Genomic DNA, 18988 nt, shown 5'->3' with positions numbered 1-18988 from the left:
CGTCAAAATTTAAATGTCTAGCTATTTCTAGGGAATACAAATTGATATCACAAAATGATTTGCATTATTGTCATTGAAGTTCTTATTGTATTTGTTATTTTGACAATCAATGACAATTGATACTTATTCGAGTTTCAAACCCTTTTTATGTCTAGCTGTTTCTCGCGAACACAAATTAATATTACAAAATGATTTGCACCGATTATGATTGAAGTTCTTATTGTATTTATTGTTATTTTGATAATCAATGACGAATTAACGGTTGACATTTATTCTAGTTGTACACCTTCCGTAGTTATTACAGTTTCCATTCATTCGCGATCCAACTGATCCAAGTGCCTCTGGTGGCCATTTCACATCGAATGGCACGACTTGTTATTATCGGCGCAGACGACGGATTTTTCCATTGTATCAGCAGGGCTACCAATATGATTTTGATGTTGGTGCTACTGCGAAACTAGTTTTTAAAATCATAACCTAGTTCTTTGAATATTATTAATGCGCATTTGTGCTTTTAATCAGTTTCGGCAAGCCATGAAGCGAATTATTAGAGATCAACCAACGAAAAGTGATCGAGTAACGCGAAGCAGTCGAGCTGTCAAGGCTTTAGAAAGTGAGAGTGACCAAAAATCCGAATTGGGAAAATCGGCCCCAAAATCAAAAACTGTGGAAGAACCCGTACCTGAAACGTCTAAGGGAGTGCGTAAAAATAAAAGTGTCAAGCGGGAACACATAAAAATTGAATCTGAGGGTGATGAAGTGCCACTTGTGAAGAGTGTTAAAAAGGCGCCCCCAAAGGATTGGGAGCAAGTTTTGGCGAATTTGAGGGAGATGAGGAAAAATAGCGACGCGCCGGTCGATTCGATGGGGTGCGACAAGTGTCAGGACGAAACTGCTAGTCCTGAGGTGCGTTTTGAAAAATGCAAATATTTTTTTGTATATATTTATTCAGAATATTTTAGGTGATCAGGTATCAGGCTTTGTTATCTTTAATGCTGAGTAGTCAAACGAAAGATCAAATTACTCACGCTGCAATGCTTAAACTGCAGCAACATGGGTGTACAATAGATAATATTTTAGAAACTTCCGATGAAAAATTAGGGGAATTAATTTATCCTGTGAGCTTCTGGAAGGTAATATTTTGTTTTGTGTTGATCTGGTAAAAACAAAAAAATATTAACAGAACAAGGTGAAGTACATAAAGAAGACAACAGAATTGCTGAAAAATGAATATAAGGGTGACATTCCCAAGACTGTTGCCAATTTATGCAAGCTTCCAGGGGTGGGCCCCAAGATGGCGCATCTCTGTATGAAAACGGCCTGGGGCGAGGTCACCGGTATCGGAGTCGACACCCACGTGCACCGCATCACAAATCGACTCGGATGGGTCAAAAGCAAGACTCCTGAAGACACCAGAAAAGGGCTGGAAGATTGGCTTCCCAAAGAATATTGGAGCGAAGTCAACCACTTATTGGTGGGTTTTGGACAACAAGTTTGCCTCCCGACGAAGCCCCAATGCGTGACTTGTTTGAATAATTCGCTATGTCCGTTTGGGGCTTCTCTCGTGAAAATGGAGTCGAAAAAGGGAAAGAAAAACTAGACATTAAGATCTTTATTACTTAAATTTCTAACTTTGTAATTGATAAAATAAATACTTATTTAATGACTCGAGCGTGTTTGCGAAGAGCGTGCTGTTTCAAAGAAGAGTTCCTTCTGGTGATGTAGGGGCAATATTCGCATTTCAACCACTTTATGTTGCCGGGAGCGCTGTGCAGCTCCGAGACGTGCTTATTCAGCCTTCCCCTCGTCTTGGCCTTGTAGTCGCAGTGTTCGCACTGGAACCAAGGAATGTTTTCAGGTTTGGCGTGCTGGAACTGGTGGTAAGCCAGACACGATTTCGTCTTGGTCTTGTAAGGGCAATGTTCACAGTAATACCATTTGATTTCGTCATCTGACAAGTGTTTGTGTTTCATGTGGGTCTTGAGGGTGCTCTTCTGCTTGCTTTGGTAGGGGCAGTGCTCGCACCTGTGCCAGGTGATCTCTTTGCCGTCGCCGTGTTTGAGGGAGTGGTGCCGCTTCAAATTAGAGCGCTCTCTGGACTTATATGTGCACTGTTCACATGTAAACCACTTGTTAATGTGTTTGACGATCTCGCCGCCTGTCGGTTCGGACTTGAGCGGGTCAATCAGAGCGGTGTCCTCGTAACTGATCTCGTCCAAGAACAGCTCCTCCTTTATTTCTGTTTTGATGTTTTCGAGTGGCTGGAATTGGGGCTCACATTTACAGGCTTCGCAGAGGCAGTTTATCAGTTTGTTGTCGACGTCTAGTTCTCCCAACAGCGTGAGGTTCTCGTGGTTTATGTTTATGTGGTTGTTGAGGAGGGCTTCACACTCAGAGTCGAAAGAGCACCAAGGGCACTGGTTCATAGTACGTCGTTTTACTTGACAATCCGAGAAAAACTGTGCACACTTGAACTGGTTCAATTTATCACATCCAAGGAGAGCATTTTAAGTACGGAAAACACCGAACAGAGAGCCATTATGTCTTTATGTCCGCAAATTTTGAGGTTATGTCCTTAAATATGATTTAAAGATTGGACATACCTAAACTAATCCGCGGAAAACACGAAAGAGATGATTCTGGTACAAGCAAAGACACCTACACTGCACCTGTAAACCTAAATGTTTTCATTTCTCTAATATTAATTAAGGTTATGTGCGTAGAGTCCTTCTCCACTGACTTGAATAAACCTGATCGCCTAAGCTTTCGGGTGTTTCCGGGTATCCGGGTATTCCCAACGTTTCAAACAATTTTGTGTTTCTAAAGATGAATGATCAACAGAAATATCCCAATATAATTTTTGTTTATTTTTATTATACAGCAATATACAGCTCACTCAAAACATTTTAAAAGAAAACTACAATGTTTCAATTTTGCAAATTAATGGAGATTGTTTACTTTACCTGTACCTCTAAATTCTAAAGCCGAATTCACTTGATAAAAAGTAAGGTTGGCAGTTATCTTCTAGTACTTTCTGCTTCGTACGGTTGGCAGCTTCGCTCTATGGTCTATGCTATGGTTTATATTTGCAGAACAATTCAACCGTGGAGGGAGAAAAGACTGGAGATGGCACTAATTCAAATAAGTGTACCGGCCCGCGAAAGCTACAGAGTCATAAAAGGTTTCTGAATATAGACGCTAGGCCAATCGCTTCCTTCGCCTTCCTTCCAGGCGCATTGTGCTTCTTTATCTAGCGCATTGTGGACTGGGTCATAAAAGGTTGTTGCACGTGCTTTTAGAGGGTTCGGATTTTTAACATGGGAAGCATAGGAAATGTCATCTCCAGTCTTTTCTCCCTCCACGGATGTTTGAGAGTTATTGCAATTAGGTACTTTTACATGCTTTGATTTGGTATTACATATGTACTGCATGTATTGCGTCGTTTAATGGAAATTTTATGTTGTAACAAAATTATTTTGGCAATTTTGACTTTTCCTATGACGGAAATTAAAATTATTTTTTTGTTCGACACTGTCAGAAATTGAGAATTTTCTCCTGTGTGAACGGATTTTGATAAATTTGACAACTTGTCAAAACGAAACGTCAAGCTAATTTTAAAGATTTTCAGCGATTTGGAGCCTTTGGGGGCTCGTCGAACAAAAAAACGTTGTATTCAACTTGTTCTTGCGTAATTTGGGCTTTTTTTGGCACTCGTGGACCTTTAAAACTCTCGTTTCACTCGAGTTTTAAACTGGCCCACTCATGCCAAAAAAAGCCCAAATTACACGCAAACTCGTTAAATAAACTACTATTTTACACACTTTATAAATAATTTACTTTCTTACGAATATTAAAATAATAAATCTGTCAATGCGGTGGGAAGAAAATGTCGAACAAACACTGACAGAAAAAAAAGTTGTATCCGTTGCATCACAGAATCAGTTAGTCCAATATGAAAAGAAAAAAATCACAGCCAACTCGGTCCCAAAAAGATCGTGAACGGCCTTGCTAGGTGCTCGTCATTTGTTTCAAAAGGTAGTGGTAAAATAACCTTCTTAAGTGGTATATATTTTTAAAAATTTTTCTTATGTAAGGTTATATGTATGTACTTGTAATACCTGCACTGTTGTTTTTAGAATAAAAATCTCCATCTGAACTACTAAAAAAAATATGTGTTCATGTTCATACTTGGAAAAAAAAAAGTTTTGACGGTTTAGCCTTGAATCCCTTCGGGCTATACCTACGTGAATTTAGTAGGCCATTTTATAGCCTGTTCATAACCATTTAATTTGGTGTATAGAGAGTTAAAATCCTCCGATAAATAAGGGAGCTATAAGGCATTCACGATCTTTTTGGGACCGAGTTGGCTATGACCATCTAGTGATTTTGTTGGCAGTACCTCGGTGATAACTACATTCCCTAAAGGAAATTGACACTTTTTGTGTTAGGTTAGGTTGTTTTCAGTTTAGGGTTATATTTTCTGAATAGGTACATTGTTGCCGGATCTCTTAAATCTAGTCTGTCCTTTTTAAAATAAATTAAATCGTTTAATAGAAAATTTTTATCGTAATAAAATTATTTTGGCAATTTTGACTGTTCCTTTGACGGAAATTTAAATTATTTTTACAAACTTAATAAATCATTTAGTTTCTTACGAATATTAAAATAATAAATATGGCAATGCGGTGGCAAGAAAATGTCGAACAGACACTGACAGGAAAAAAAATTGCATTCGTTGAATCACTGAGTCAGTTAGTCCAACATGAAAAGAAAAAATCATAGCCAACTCGGTTCCAAAAAGATCGTGAATGCATAATATGGACTCGTCTTATTTTTTGGAGACACCCTATTTCGATATATTTTTTTCCTAAACCTTGAAGTTATACAATTAAAATTATTGAAAGATTTGACACAAATTTCGTTACCCGCCTATGGGGATTATGTACTTGCTTCGCCGTTGCCGATAAGAACAAAAAACAAATGTAAGAAAACTTTGAATAATGATAAGAATGGAAGAGAAAAAAGGGAATAATATGGTAGATATTAAATGAAAACAATTTTAATAACAAATATTTTAAGTTGACCCTAATGAATCGCCCATACCAAAAATGATGACAAAATGTCTTCTAAAATCAGTGTATTAATCCGTAAAAATTCACATGAAGTAATCAGACTAATCAGAGTAATCAGTTAATTACTAATCAGTACAAGAAGTATTCAAAGTGACCGCCGTTATTGTCAATACAATACTGAAGGCGCCGACGAAATTATTTTCTTCCACTCTTTCTAGCATTCCTCTGTTATTGCGAATTGTTGTGGCAGCATTTTTCACCCATTCTTAATTATTATACTTATTTAAAAAATAAAAATTTTATTGACTGACCTTCGTTTAGTTGCCTACTAACCAACCAAAAGACAAGCATTGCTTCAAAGTTGATTTTTTGTGAGGGGCTGTGGAGCCTTTAAACTTCAATTGCATCAATTGAGACCGAATATACCAAGTCCTTCACGTACCCCCATAAGAAGTCGCACTGAAATTCTCCCGCACACTTCACCATACACCAACACAATATCTATGTATTCACAATTCGAAAATAAACGTGCCATTTTCACAAAATTTTTGCTTAAATCACAGAATCAACATGTAAACACCTGCCTTTTGGAGTCGCATAAAACTAACTAAAAATATAATTCTCTTACGTCTACCTCAGCCGCAGAGCGAAAAAACTTTATTCTAAAAACACAATGTTTTGCGCTGATTTTACAAAAACGATTACGTCACGGTCACTGTTATTGGATCAAATAACTAGAAAATACGAGTAAATAGACAACTTGTTAATTTATGGGGGGTAAAATACTGAAATGAAAATTATATTTCGAAAAAATGGTGCATAACAATTTTGTTGTTCTGGTTAAAATTAATGTATTTATTTCTGAGACACGTTGTACATTTCATTTTTCGCTTTGAAAACGGAAGTCGATTAATAACAATCTTGAAAGCAGCTTATTTGAAATAAAAGAAAGATTGCTTTCCTTCAGTTTGTTTTGAATCTATGGTAATGGAGTTTTATTTATAATTAAAAAGTGCATGACGTTTGTTGCAACGGGCGTTATCATTATGCCCAATTATTACGCATTAGGGCGTATAAAACAAACTAGGTATAGCTTGTATCACAGACATAAAAAAATTAATAATTGACAAATGAAAAATTGTAAAATATTTATTTATCATTATAGTAAGCCCGGTTTACTAAACTCAATTTTAGCTAAATTTGTTAATAAGACTTGTCCTACTTTTTTCTGTCCGCCACTGAAGGTATTAAAATGAGGTTATCAATACAGGGTCACTATAAATGAATGTCCCATCCAAGGAGGTCCCATCACAGTAGGTGTTGGTGACGTAGTTGAATGTGCCGCAAGCCTCATAATAACATGAGTGAGACTAGTATCGCCGATAGGTGGCGCCACCGGCGGTGCGAGACTGGCGACACATCCAAAATTTGTGTGGGTTTTCAACGCCAACTGCGATGGGACATCATTTATAATGACCTGTACGTCTGGCAGTTCTAGTACCTAAAGCCTATTTCACAACTTATATCAGTCAAATTTAAAGTCTCCCGAAATTCCGTGCTCACAATTACTACATATTTTGCATTGTGAAAAAAATAGTCGTTTATTTGACGAGTTTGTGTGTAAATTGCGCTTTTTTTGGCATGAGTGGGCCAGTTTAAAACGCGAGTGAAACGAGTGTTTTAAAGGTCCACGAGTGCCTAAAAAGGCCCAATTTACACACGAACGAGTTGAATACAACTTTTTTTTGTTCGACGAGCCCCTTAAAGCCTTCTAACCGCTTAAAACCTTTAAAATTAGCTTGACATTTCGTTTTGACAAGTTGTGACATTTATCAAAATCCGTTCACATAGGAGAAATTTCTCAAATTCTGACAGTGTCGAACAAAAAATATGTTTAATAACATCTCATAATGGGAACATGTGTAATTTCTTTGATTATGATTAATAAACATGTTGGACTGGTTAATCTTGGACTTGGACAAGAGTTAATCCCTGTTGTAAAATTCTGTACAAATACATACCGGGACATTTTTTTAACTCTGAACATAGTCCATACTTATTCCCTATGTTCAATTTTAAAAAACACAGATCAATGCATTGTGAGTTGCTATGCAACCAACTATACCGAACACCAGAGATTTTGAAATAATGTTAAAAATTGTTCCGATTGATGGAATTGGTCTGTCATGGTCTGCATTAGAAATGTCACGCACATTTCTAATGCTCTGATTGGCATAGAATAACTGCATTATGTGTATTTCTTCTTCAAACAACTTGACCATTTTGTTAAACTGTCAAGTACTTATTTTAGTTACCTTGGTTACGTGATTACATACATGCATTGACCTGTGTTTTTTAAAACTGAACGTAGGGAATAAGTATGGGCTATGTTCAATGTTAAAAAAATGTCCCGGTATTTGTATTTCAGTTAATGATTTTAGTATAAAGCGAAAGTTGCTGCTAATTCTTGCCCAATCTGAGGCGGCAGGACGTCTTATCGATAAATTCTTGTGTCGTTTAATAAACAAAACATGACGGTGATATTTTTAATTTATGAGCTTTACGAGGTCGTATGCTAGTTTCTTTGTTTCTTTTGGAGGTACCTCAAAAAAATTCTAATGCTCTTAACAAATACTCTGTTCCTTTTTATGACTGGTAGTATCTTAGCGAAATGCCTTGAAGGCTACATTATTTTGTCTCCGGAACCCCGGAGCCAAAGTCGATCGAATTCATTTTGAAGTATAAACCGTCACAAAAGTTAGCTGCTGAAATGTACATGTCAAGCGTGAAACCACCCTCTGAAAATCTAGATTTCCTTGTTTTTCTTTAATCTCGAAAACTTAAAGAGATACCAGAAAATTCCAACTTTCTATTTTTTACGACGTACATGAGTGTCCAATTGGAAAATTAAAGAAACTAAAATTTCATAGTTTCCTAGTTTTTGTGAGGGTTCATATTTATACAGGATGTTTTCAAAGTTGAGGCGTTTCTTTTAACATGTGATAGTATGGGTTGTTCTAAAGAGTTTTAGCCAAAATCACCTTAGTAAAATGTGTACGGCAATAAAGATACAATAAGTTAATTGTTTTGAAATTTTTGAAACCGGTCCCGCTCAAATTTGCGCTGATTTTTTTGAAATCCAGAGCCCCAAGGCTAAAGACCGACCCTTAAAGATCTGTTAATTTACGTCTATTACCAGCTTCTTTGTTAAGATGTTTAATTTCATAACGATATTGCTTATCATAAAACGTCAGAGTTCTGGGATTACTATACCTTGGATGGGTATAAATATACTCGTAAAATCTCGACTTCTAAACGCACGGTAAAAAATTATTTGTTACTGATTAATGGTAGATATTAAAGTCAATCAATGTTAGTTTATTTACGAGTATATATTTCAAATTTTAATTGCCCGTTATTAAAAAATATTATATTTATAATACTACATATGTAGGTACTCATAATTATCAAGGTTAAAAAATATAGATATAAAACGGTCGCAAATGAATTTCAAGCTAGTCATCCGCAGACTTTTGCAGACGATTTCTCTGAAAAATGAGCTTCATTGAAATCTTAAACGTCACAAATTTTTTAACAGTTTGTTCTCTGTGTCTTTGTTTCTGTTTCCTCTTGAAATACTTATGGAACAAGCGACGTCTTTATTTCTATGCTGCCAAAATACCCGGTCCCCTTTCTTTGCCCTTAATCGGCAGTTCATACAAACTCATAGGGGGAACCCAAAGTACGACAAAATATTTTTTAAACCGTACATTTTTTACTCATTTTTAGACATTATCGAAAACGGTGTGCGTCTTGTCGAGCAGTACAAACCGCTATTTAAATTTTGGTTGGGTCCTAAATTTTGTGTCGTGGTCACACAGCCTCAAGACATAGAAATAATTCTAACAAACTGTCTTGAAAAGCCTGAACATTACGATTATTTAACTCCCATCTTTGGAAACGGACTCCTCACGATGCCAGGTCAGTAGAAAACTTCTTCAAATTGTTCATTCTGATTTTTGATCGTCAGGGAACGAATGGAAGCGGCATCGTAGAATCATCGGATCCACTTTTAATCAACAAATCTTGAATTCTTTCGTGGACATATTTGGAGATTATTCGAACATTCTGGTGGAAAGACTTAAAGGGACGCTTGGAAAAGGATGTGTCGACATGTTTCCGATTTTAACTCAGTGCACGCTGGATATCGTGTGTGGTGAGAGTGTCAAAATCGTGTTAGAATCATCTGAACGTATTTGTTTAAGATACCACTATGGGCACCAAAGTCAACGCCATGAAAAAAGGGAGTCAATACATACTGTGGACGTCGAGGTACAATTTCAGTAGTAAACTGTCACATTTGTGACAATTGTAATTTTTGTATGTCAAAATTCCATATGGTAAAAGTCGCGATAGAATGTGACCGATTCGTGTCCAAAATGCCCCATTTTTAAAAAATCTCTGAATGATCATTCGCATTCTTCTCTTTGTTGTGCTTGTCTTGATCCTACTATCGTACATTTTCTTCAACTTTGTGAGTGCGGCTTTCTTATTCATTTTATATTTCTTTTGGGTTGACAGCCAGTAACGATCAGGTGAGCATTTGGTGTGTCGTTTATGGTCGAATTAATTATTTCAGAGCATCAGAATTGGGCATCATGCGCTTGTTCAACATATTTCTGCACCCAAATTTCATCTGGAAAATGTCGTCGAATTACAAAGAGACTCAGTCGATCTCGCAAAAAGTACAAGACTACGTCAGACAGGTATGCTGAGAGGAATGTTCAAATTATCATTTGATACAAAATTATCAGATTATTGAAAGGAAAAAGTGTGAAAGAGGCCAAAGAGCTGGATTTGATGAAGCTCCCAAGAAGAAAATTTTCCTGGATTATTTACTGGACCTGACAGATCAAGATGACAAATGGAGGGATGAAGAATCTGTTGAAGAAGCTCGCACGATCGTAGTTGCAGGAAGCGACGCAACGGCGTTGTCTGTCTGTTACGTACTGATGATGTTAGCAATACACCAAGAGATACAGGTTGGCCAACTTAAATCAAAATGTACACTAGTCATGACCTTGTTTTAGAACAAAGTCTACGAGGAAATTGTTTCCATTTTTGAAGACGACAGGAGCCCCACACCTGAAGATTTGCAAAAGATGTGTTACCTTGAACGCGTGATCAAAGAAACTTTGAGATTATTTCCCGTAGGAGGTCTCATTGCCAGACGTCTAACAAGAGACATTGTTTTGAGTATATTTTCTATCGATTCAAAAATACTCTCTAAAACTGATTTTGACAGGGAACTACGTCCTTCCCAAAGAGACTTGCGTTTGCGTCCCCATTTTTTGCCTCCATCGGGATTCCGATCTCTGGTCTGATCCTTTGACCTTCGACCCTGACAGATTCCTACCGGAAGAAGTGTCGAAGAGACATCCTTATGCGTATTTGCCTTTCAGTGGTGGTTCTCGAAATTGTATAGGTTTCAGATACGCCATGATGGCCATGAAAACTATCTTATCGACAGTTTTGCGGCACTACAGGGTGGCTGCAACAACCTACACTTCCCTTTCCGACATAGAGTTGAAGTTTGATGTGGCAACCAAATGTGTCAGGGGTCAACCGGTTCAGTTAGAGATTAGGTTGTAGAAGAATAAAGAATTTGACAGGGTCCAGACTGTATTATTGAAAATGTGCCAACCAATCTTGATCATTTTTGAATGTCAGTTGCACTGTCAATTCGAAATGTGAAACAAGATTTAATTGTTTGTGCAAGATATTTTTTTCAGGACAAGGTTGAATCCTGAGCAAATGTTTTTTGAATTAAACGAATATATTGGATTTTTTTAGTGTACAACTAATCGATAAAGAATAAAGTACTGAATTTTTTGATTTATTTTTTTGTTCAAATACAAGTTTTTAAGGCTCGTGTAAACCAAGCGAGTAAAAAATGCAAGGATTGCAAGGTGACATCTGTTGTCAATAAAAGTGTGAAAGTGTGTATTGTGAAAACAAATAATAAATAAGTGGACTGGTTACCCTTGAACTTGAGTTAAAATATGTATATTGTCTTAAAAAGCAAAACAAAACAAATTACTGTTATAATGTACTTATATGTACTTACAGTTTACACAAGGAAAGTTGCATTAGAAAAATAAAGTGATAGTCACTGCTTCAAATATTTATTTTAATTTTGTACAAAAACCTCTATTCTCTTAATATACAGAAGACTTTTGATCCTAATGTTTCGGTTATTTGCCATCGTATTTTTATGAAATTTAAAGTACAGATATTTTAGACGGTGAAGGTTCAATTAGTAATAATACAGCGTGATCAACAAGGACTGAAGCTGTTGGCAGCAAATGACAGCAAAATATTCCCAAAGTATGAAAATTTTTTGTGCGTCAGTGTTGGCACCCGCTTCAAGTTGTGAATGTCAAAAAATTTAGGTTATGTTACGGGTTGGTAGTTTTAAAACACGATACGTACAAAACGACCAAAAACAGTAAAAAGTAATTAGTCATACTTAATTAAATGGCCCACTGTTTGGATATTCATAAAAGCGACAGGCCGTGCCCACATGCCCCTCCTGATGAAACATGTTTTATGCGTTATTATTTTCGAGCTGAAAGTCTGCGGGATGCAGGAATTGGATCCGGGAAAATTTGTAAGGGTGGAACTTTAATTTCTTCTTTAAAATGGTTAGGCAACTTCCATATGACAAGCCTCTAAAGTAAGGAAAAGGAATGACGGGATTTTTAATGGTAAGAATTATTAGGCCCTGCATTAAACGTGCCCAACGTGGTGAAATGCATCGTCCGTGCTCCGTGGAATAATGCCAACCGTTAGCAGCATCAAAATTTCCAGCCCGAAAGTACGCCATACCAATAAAAATGTCTTGCTCTAGTGTAAAAACCATTTTAATTAATAAATTGATACAAAAATGACACTTGATTTTGCCCGTTTGAATTTGCCCGTCAAAATTGACAACTGAAAATGTAATGCTACCAACTTCACTGAAATTTTTATCATGTTGTCATTGTTGCCAACAGCTTCAGTCCTTGTTGATCACTCTGTAGCTATTGTAGCATAAATCCATAGATAAAATAAAGACAAATAGAATGAAAAGAGGCCTATCAATTTTGTGCAACAGAATCCATGGTAACGGTTTATCGCACCGTCCACAAGCCAAGAGATGGCGCAAATTTGGGGAAAGATTTAAATTTTTGAAATCAAAGTTGTCTCAATTCATTTCATTTACTTTCATGTCATGAAGTATTGTTGTCAAGTCTTTTCTAAAGATTTAAATACGACAATTCGTGTTCGTGGCTAAAACTGTAATACTATGAAGCTTTGTAGTGTTCAAAAGTGCCAGCACCCGCCACAGGTTCCCCAATCCTTTAAAATATCCTGCGCGGTTTCGGGAATAGTTACGAAGAATGGGCAATGTTTATCTCTTCGAAATCGATCAAATGAAAGTTTACAATGGATATACGGTTTGTGCATCCATATTTCAGACTTTCCGATTACGACACGAACAATAGAGGGAAAATACGGCTATACCTAGCTTACAAATTCCAATGGGTAAAGTAAAAACTATCTAGAATCAAAATTCTATAATAATCATCTTCAAACTTTTTTGAAAATGAGGATGATCTAACCAAGATTATTATTCATGGAAATTACGAAAAAAGAATTCCCAAATTGACTTCCCACATCACCAATTCCTTACCAGATATCCGGTGACCAAATACATTTTCAAACTTCAAAAGAGAAAGTGACCAGTTTTCTGTTGAAAAAATCAAATGCCGTGTGAAATTATTCTTAAAATTTGAAATGAAGTTAAAAGGTAAAGTTTTGGGGAATGATGCAATACATTTTTGTTTGGCACAATCGAAAAAAACAGACGTTAAACCAAAAGGGCGCAAATACATTACAGAAAATAAAATCTTGGCATTGGCGTTTTACAAACAATCTGGGAGAGCTTATTCAAAATTAAGAGAATTTTTTGCACTTCCTACGCTGTAGAAATGTATAAGAAGATGTTGAAAATAAAAAATATTAAAATAAACCTGTTTTTTATTATCTTTTTTAAATTATTAAATAATAAAAATAAAGTAATAATGGAAAACATCCAGTAGGCTATGGAATATTGCACCGTCCACAAGTCAACAGATGACGCCACATTTGCTGCTCAAAAAAAAATCAAGGGACTTTGCATTCTATTTGTCTTTATTTTATCTATGCATAAATCATGACCAACTTCATTAAACTATGTTATGGCCATCCCAAATGTCGAAAAAAAGTAAACCAAATGACAAGTCGATGATGGAGATGAAGTGGCGATATCTAGTGAAATTTAGAATAACCACACATTTAAAAAGTTAAATATCAGGTTATGTTATATGCCATTTCATTGTCAAAAACTGTCAGTTTATACGTTTTCGTCGTCATAAAAGTATAAACTGACAGTTTTTGGTAATGAAATGGCATATAACATAACCTGATATTTAACATTTTAAATGTGTGGTTATTCTAAATTTCAGTAGATATCGCCACTTCATCTCGATCACATGACCAACTTCATTAAACTATGTTAACGAATTTCTTTTCTAGTACCACAAATTTCCCGAAGAACCTCAAACCATTCAGCTCTAACTCCACTGTCGCTGGGAAATTGAAATAAAGGTTTTTCAGAATTGCCACAAATAATGCATTTAATGAGCATTTTCAGAGTTTTTTGATTGACAAAATTTCAAATTTGACGACAATTTTACCTTGATGTCTAACAAACAGATGGCACCACTTCATCACTATCCATGACATACTTCATACGAAGCGCATTTTAATGAAATTGGAATGGCCATAACATAGTTTAATGAAGTTGGTCATGCATAAATCACGGATGTAGTACCATCTTTTGGGCAAATGTGGAAAAGTGAATCCAATTTTCATAGCCACTCTGTAGATTTATTGAAAATACCCTAAAAATAGACTGCAATGGCAGAAATTTCAATACCGTTGAAAAAGGAAACAATTTTTGCCAATTTTTTAGTGTCGTAAGAACTTCAGTGACACAGTTCGTTTTCTCGTGGAACACTATTCAAATGTAGGCTTTACAAAATTTAAGGTTCAGAGAGTCGTCAATTTATTTGAAAACACGTGAACTAAATTACCTTGCTAAAATATCCCGATCGTGTTTTAGACTTTTATGGAAGAATTAAAGCATCCATTATAATAAATTACGTCCAAATGTTGTCTGTAACTTTGTAGGTATATAATTGTAAGGTTCGAAAGATAAACGTCAAATAGTCACCTGCGTTTGTGCGAAGAGGGTTGACCAAAATTCGGCGCGTTTGTTTCATACGCGTCTACGTTTTTGCATGTGCAGCCACGTTTAACACAGTTTTTTTCTTTTTTCTTGCAAACTAGACGTCTTTCAAGGACGAGTTTCTCCTTACAGCATTTTTATTGACGATCAATTTTTTGATATATGTAAATCTTAAGTGATTCAACATTTTAAAACGGCATATAAAAATTACCGATTAAAGACTTGGGTTATTAGTTATTAATTATTACTCTTCATTACTCTTCACCGTCTAAAATATCTGCATTTTAAATTTCACAAAAATCCATGGAAAACTAACCTAGATATTAAGCTCGAAACTCTTAGCTGAGACACTCTGTATACAGAGTGTATCCGAAATACATGTGTTAATTTTAACCAGTGGAAGAATTCGCCAATTTATGAAACTTTTCTCTATAACGTTTTTACGAAAAAGCATTACATTACATCACTTTCGCCTAAGTAATTTTCGATTTTTTTTCCGACACTCGTTCCGGGGTGTCGGAAAATTTCAGGACAAAGTCTACGATGAAAGGATAATAAGAATAAATAGGTTATAAATTAAAAAAAAAAACATTAATTATGTATTATCATAAAAACAAATGCATTCTCAGCCTTGGTATTATAATCATTAATCACTATTCTTTTATTTTATAAAAGATTCCTTGAGTGTGTTGAATAACGAAATACTTTTTCTCGAAGTTCACTGATTTTTCACGGATCTTACAAAGCAACAGAAAACCATCACTTGAAAAAATATCACTTCCAAATTCCCCCACAAATTTATTTAATTTGTGGTTAACTGAAGAACGCACTTTCGGCATTATGACAGAAAGAAAATAGGTCTTTTTATTCATTTTAAGGTAAATTGAGGTAGAAGCAGAGATTTAATGAATGAGTTACCTTGTGGATTATGGAAAAACCAGAATCAAGTAGTGTAGATACATACAGTGTGGACATAAAATTTGGAACAGATTTCGTAATAGCGTTATGTGATGTTTTTAAGAAAATCGCTCGAACAGGTGACTTGAATTAAAAAGATGCTATCACGTGACGCAGAATTTGCTTAAATGACGTCGCTGGTTTTTGCGCATCACAATTTTTTTTAAATGACAATCGTCACTTTTTTCTTCTCTTTTTGATAGATCTTCCTATTACCTACCTAACCTTTACCTCAGATAACAATTTTTTTGAGAAAATGAAGTATGTATTTTTTTTAAATTTAATTTTATTCTTAATGTATTTTTTTCTGTGGGTTTATTTAAAATCGAAGATTTATTTTGATACACCAAACAATTTAGAAGATTTACGGCATTGAAATGGAACAAATAAACCCTGATATTATTGAGCGCAGTGCGTAAAAAGTGTCGGTGAGTGCTAAATGGTTGGGGGGAGATAATTTCAACATTTGCATTACATTTTATTGTTAACCTTATATGTTTGTTTGTTTTGTTTGAGGTCAATTACATTTTTTTTTTGTTCGACACTATCAGAATTTGAGAATCTTCTCCTGTGTGAACGGATATTGATAAATGTCGCAACTTGTCAAAACGAAACGAAACCATTTGGAACCTTTAAGAAGCTCGTCGAACAAAAAAACGTTGTATTCAACTCGTGTGTGTGTAAATTGAGCTCTTTATGGAATGAGTGGGCCAGACGCTCGTTTCATTCGCGTTTTAAATTGGCCCACTCATGCCATAAAGAGCTCGATAAATAAACTATGTACTACCACAGTAAAAAATTAAATTACAAAATAAATTTTGTTATTTTGTCAAAAAAATTGTTATGTAGGGTAGGCAGTAGGAAGGTCTATCAGAAAGAGAAGAAAAAAGTGGGGGTTGTCATTTAATAAAATTGGTGGTAACGTAATGCGCAAAAACCAAGCGATTTTCTTAAAAACATCACATAACGTTATTATGAATTTTGTTCTAAACTTTATCTAATCCCGTGGGATAAATGATACTTATTCCACTAATTTTGAGTGGGATAAGAACTTCATTACCTCACGCATTTTCATTACCTCACTCAGTGAGGTACTGAGTTTCATTACCGCACTCAGTGGGATAAATGAGTTTCATTACCGCACTCAGTGGGATAAACGAGTTTCATTACCTCACTCAGTGGGATAAGTAAATTCTTTTCCCACTGAATGCAGTAATGAAACTCATTTATTTCACTAACGAAAATCAATAAGATTTACCTTTTTTTTTAATCTGGGGCGGTCTTAGATAAAATTTTGTATATAACACGTGGACTAAAGCATATTACAGGAAACGCGTGTGATTGCAGATGACGAGGGCGTTAGCCCGAGTTCATCTGTAATCACACTCGAGTCCTGTAATATTACTTTTATCCCACTAATTATGTAAATAACTATTATGTTCACATTGTATGGTAATGGGATGGGATTTTCTGTGAACCGTAGCTAAATTTAGTCTATTTGTTCTATGAAAAACAGAACAGGCATTTTTAGGCATGTTAAGCATTTTGCCTAAACATCCGGGTTCTATTAATTATTAATCAAATTTTTTTGTTTAAGTTATTAATTGTACAAAGATTTTGGCTGCTCTTAATCGTCAAGGTTAAAAATGACATACGAGTATATAAAACGGTAATAGATGTAATTCATGCTAGTCATCTGCAGACTTTTGCAGACGTGTTTCTTTAAAAATGAGCTCCAGTGAAATCTTAAATGTGACAAATTTTTTAACAGTTTGTTCTGTGAGTTTTTGTTCTTGTTTTATCTTGCAGTACTTATGGAACAGGCGACGTTTTTATTTCTATGCTGCCAAAATACCTGGTCCTCTCTCTCTACCCTTAATCGGCAGTTCATACAAATTCATAGGGGGAACCCAGAGTACGTCAAAATATTTTTTAAATTATGCATTTCTTACTCATTTTTAGACATTATCGAAAACACTGTCCGTCTTGTGGATCAGTACAAACCGCTATTTAAATTTTGGTTAGGTCCCAAATTTTGTGTCATGGTCACACAGCCTCAAGACATAGAAACAATTTTAACAAACTATCTCGAAAAGCCTGAACACTACGACTATTTAACTCCCATCTTTGGAAACGGACGGAAACGATGCCAGGTCGGTATAGCCCAATTTTTACCCTTTTGAGGTGACGTCACGGTTTCCTTCCTTGCTTTCTCTCTATTGAAACGTTTATTTATTTTTTGTGGTTATTTTATACTCCTGTCAATTTGACAATTTTTAATTTCTTTTATAGTAGTTTTCAATGACATCCGTGGTGTCAGTGTCATTTTTGATACGTTGTAGCTGATTGTACACACAATTTCATAACCAGTATTCAGAGTATAAGCAAAGGTCAAACAAGACCTTAAGGTTATGGGAAAAGAAAATTTATATTTCGTGAAACATCAACAACGGACATTAAAACTCAATCTTCAACATGGTGTAAAACATGGTTAAACTAAATTATCCTCAGAATCCGAATCAGACCACGTATTTTCTTTAATTTTAATAATTTGAATTTGTCAATTTGCCGCATCAAGGTAAATTGCCAAATTAGGAAATTCAAAATTACTAAGCTGAAACAGCAAGTGATGCCAACATACTGTCATATTGACAGCACGGATGTTATTGAAACGACTATATTATTACAATGATTACAAACATAACCTTTCGAAGCAATCGTCAACAAATTTGAAAGATAATATACTCCGTACGCTGATAGATTGCACCTTTTCTGACAGAAGACACACACAGAGACAAGTGTGGCGTGAATTAATCTGCAAGACTACAACGGTTTTCTAAATAACGTGAAACAATTGAGATGGAGTTTAGTATTTTTTTACTGCGTTATGTTTTGGAACTGAAATTTAAAAACGTGCAATCTATAGTCCAATTTTTACCCTTTTGCGATGACGTCATTATCTAGTAACTTTACGTATGTTTGAGCTAGGATCAGGAACAAATTTGAATTGATCATAAATAACTATAAATGTGTCAAATTTGTTGACAATTGCTTCGAAAGGTTATGTTTGTAATCAGTGTAATAAGTGAAAGAAATTAAAAATTGTCAAATTGACAGGAGCATAAAATAACCTCAAAGTAACCATCAATAAATAAACGTGCCTTTTTTTTGTTTTTTTCTGTTTCTGTCGTTTCAATAAAGAGAAAGCGAGGAAGGAAATCGTGACGTCACCTCAAAAGGGTAAAAATTGGACTATATCAGCGTACGGACTATAGTTATTTAAGATCAATTCAAATTTGTTTCTGATCCTAGCTCAAACATACGTGAAGTTACTAGATAATGATGTCATCGCAAAAGGGTAAAAATTGGACTCTAGAAAACTTCTTTAAATTGTTCTCTTCTGATTTTTGATCGTCAGGCAACGAATGGAAGAGGCATCGTAAAATCATTGGATCCACGTTTAATCAAAAAATCTTGAATTCTTTAGTGGATATTTTTGGAGATTATTCGAACATTCTCGTCGAAAGACTTAAAGGGACGGTTGGAAAAGGATGTGTCGACATGTTTCCGAATTTAACTCTGTGCACGTTGGATATCGTGTGTGGTGAGAGTGTCAAAATCTTGT

General features: G+C 35.4%; 3 protein-coding genes across 3 annotated transcripts; 2 read left to right on the top strand and 1 right to left on the bottom strand.

The window, feature by feature from the left end:
* The first annotated feature begins 444 nt into the window (after positions 1–444).
* Positions 445–1668, top strand: LOC138138250 (endonuclease III-like protein 1). Its single transcript, XM_069058074.1, has 3 exons — positions 445–906; positions 963–1133; positions 1184–1668. Exons 1-3 carry the CDS (start codon positions 499–501, stop codon positions 1598–1600), a joined length of 996 nt encoding a protein of 331 aa, XP_068914175.1. The 5' UTR covers positions 445–498; the 3' UTR covers positions 1601–1668.
* Positions 1656–2426, bottom strand: LOC138138581 (RE1-silencing transcription factor B-like). The gene has a single exon (XM_069058571.1). The coding sequence runs from the start codon at positions 2424–2426 to the stop codon at positions 1656–1658; it is 771 nt and encodes a 256-aa protein (XP_068914672.1).
* A 6168-nt stretch (positions 2427–8594) lies between these two features.
* On the top strand, positions 8595–10746 carry LOC138138658 (cytochrome P450 4C1-like). The gene is made up of 8 exons (XM_069058656.1): positions 8595–8814; positions 8862–9053; positions 9103–9288; positions 9338–9404; positions 9712–9838; positions 9887–10114; positions 10163–10328; positions 10378–10746. The coding sequence occupies exons 1-8, from the start codon at positions 8628–8630 to the stop codon at positions 10722–10724; spliced, it is 1500 nt and encodes a 499-aa protein (XP_068914757.1). The 5' UTR covers positions 8595–8627; the 3' UTR covers positions 10725–10746.
* Positions 10747–18988: the final 8242 nt, after the last annotated feature.

This window comes from Tenebrio molitor, chromosome 9 (genome assembly GCF_963966145.1).
Source record: "Tenebrio molitor chromosome 9, icTenMoli1.1, whole genome shotgun sequence".
Taxonomy (NCBI): domain Eukaryota; kingdom Metazoa; phylum Arthropoda; class Insecta; order Coleoptera; family Tenebrionidae; genus Tenebrio; species Tenebrio molitor.
Note: the sequence above shows the minus strand (reverse complement) of the source record. Positions and strands in the feature narration are given on the sequence as shown.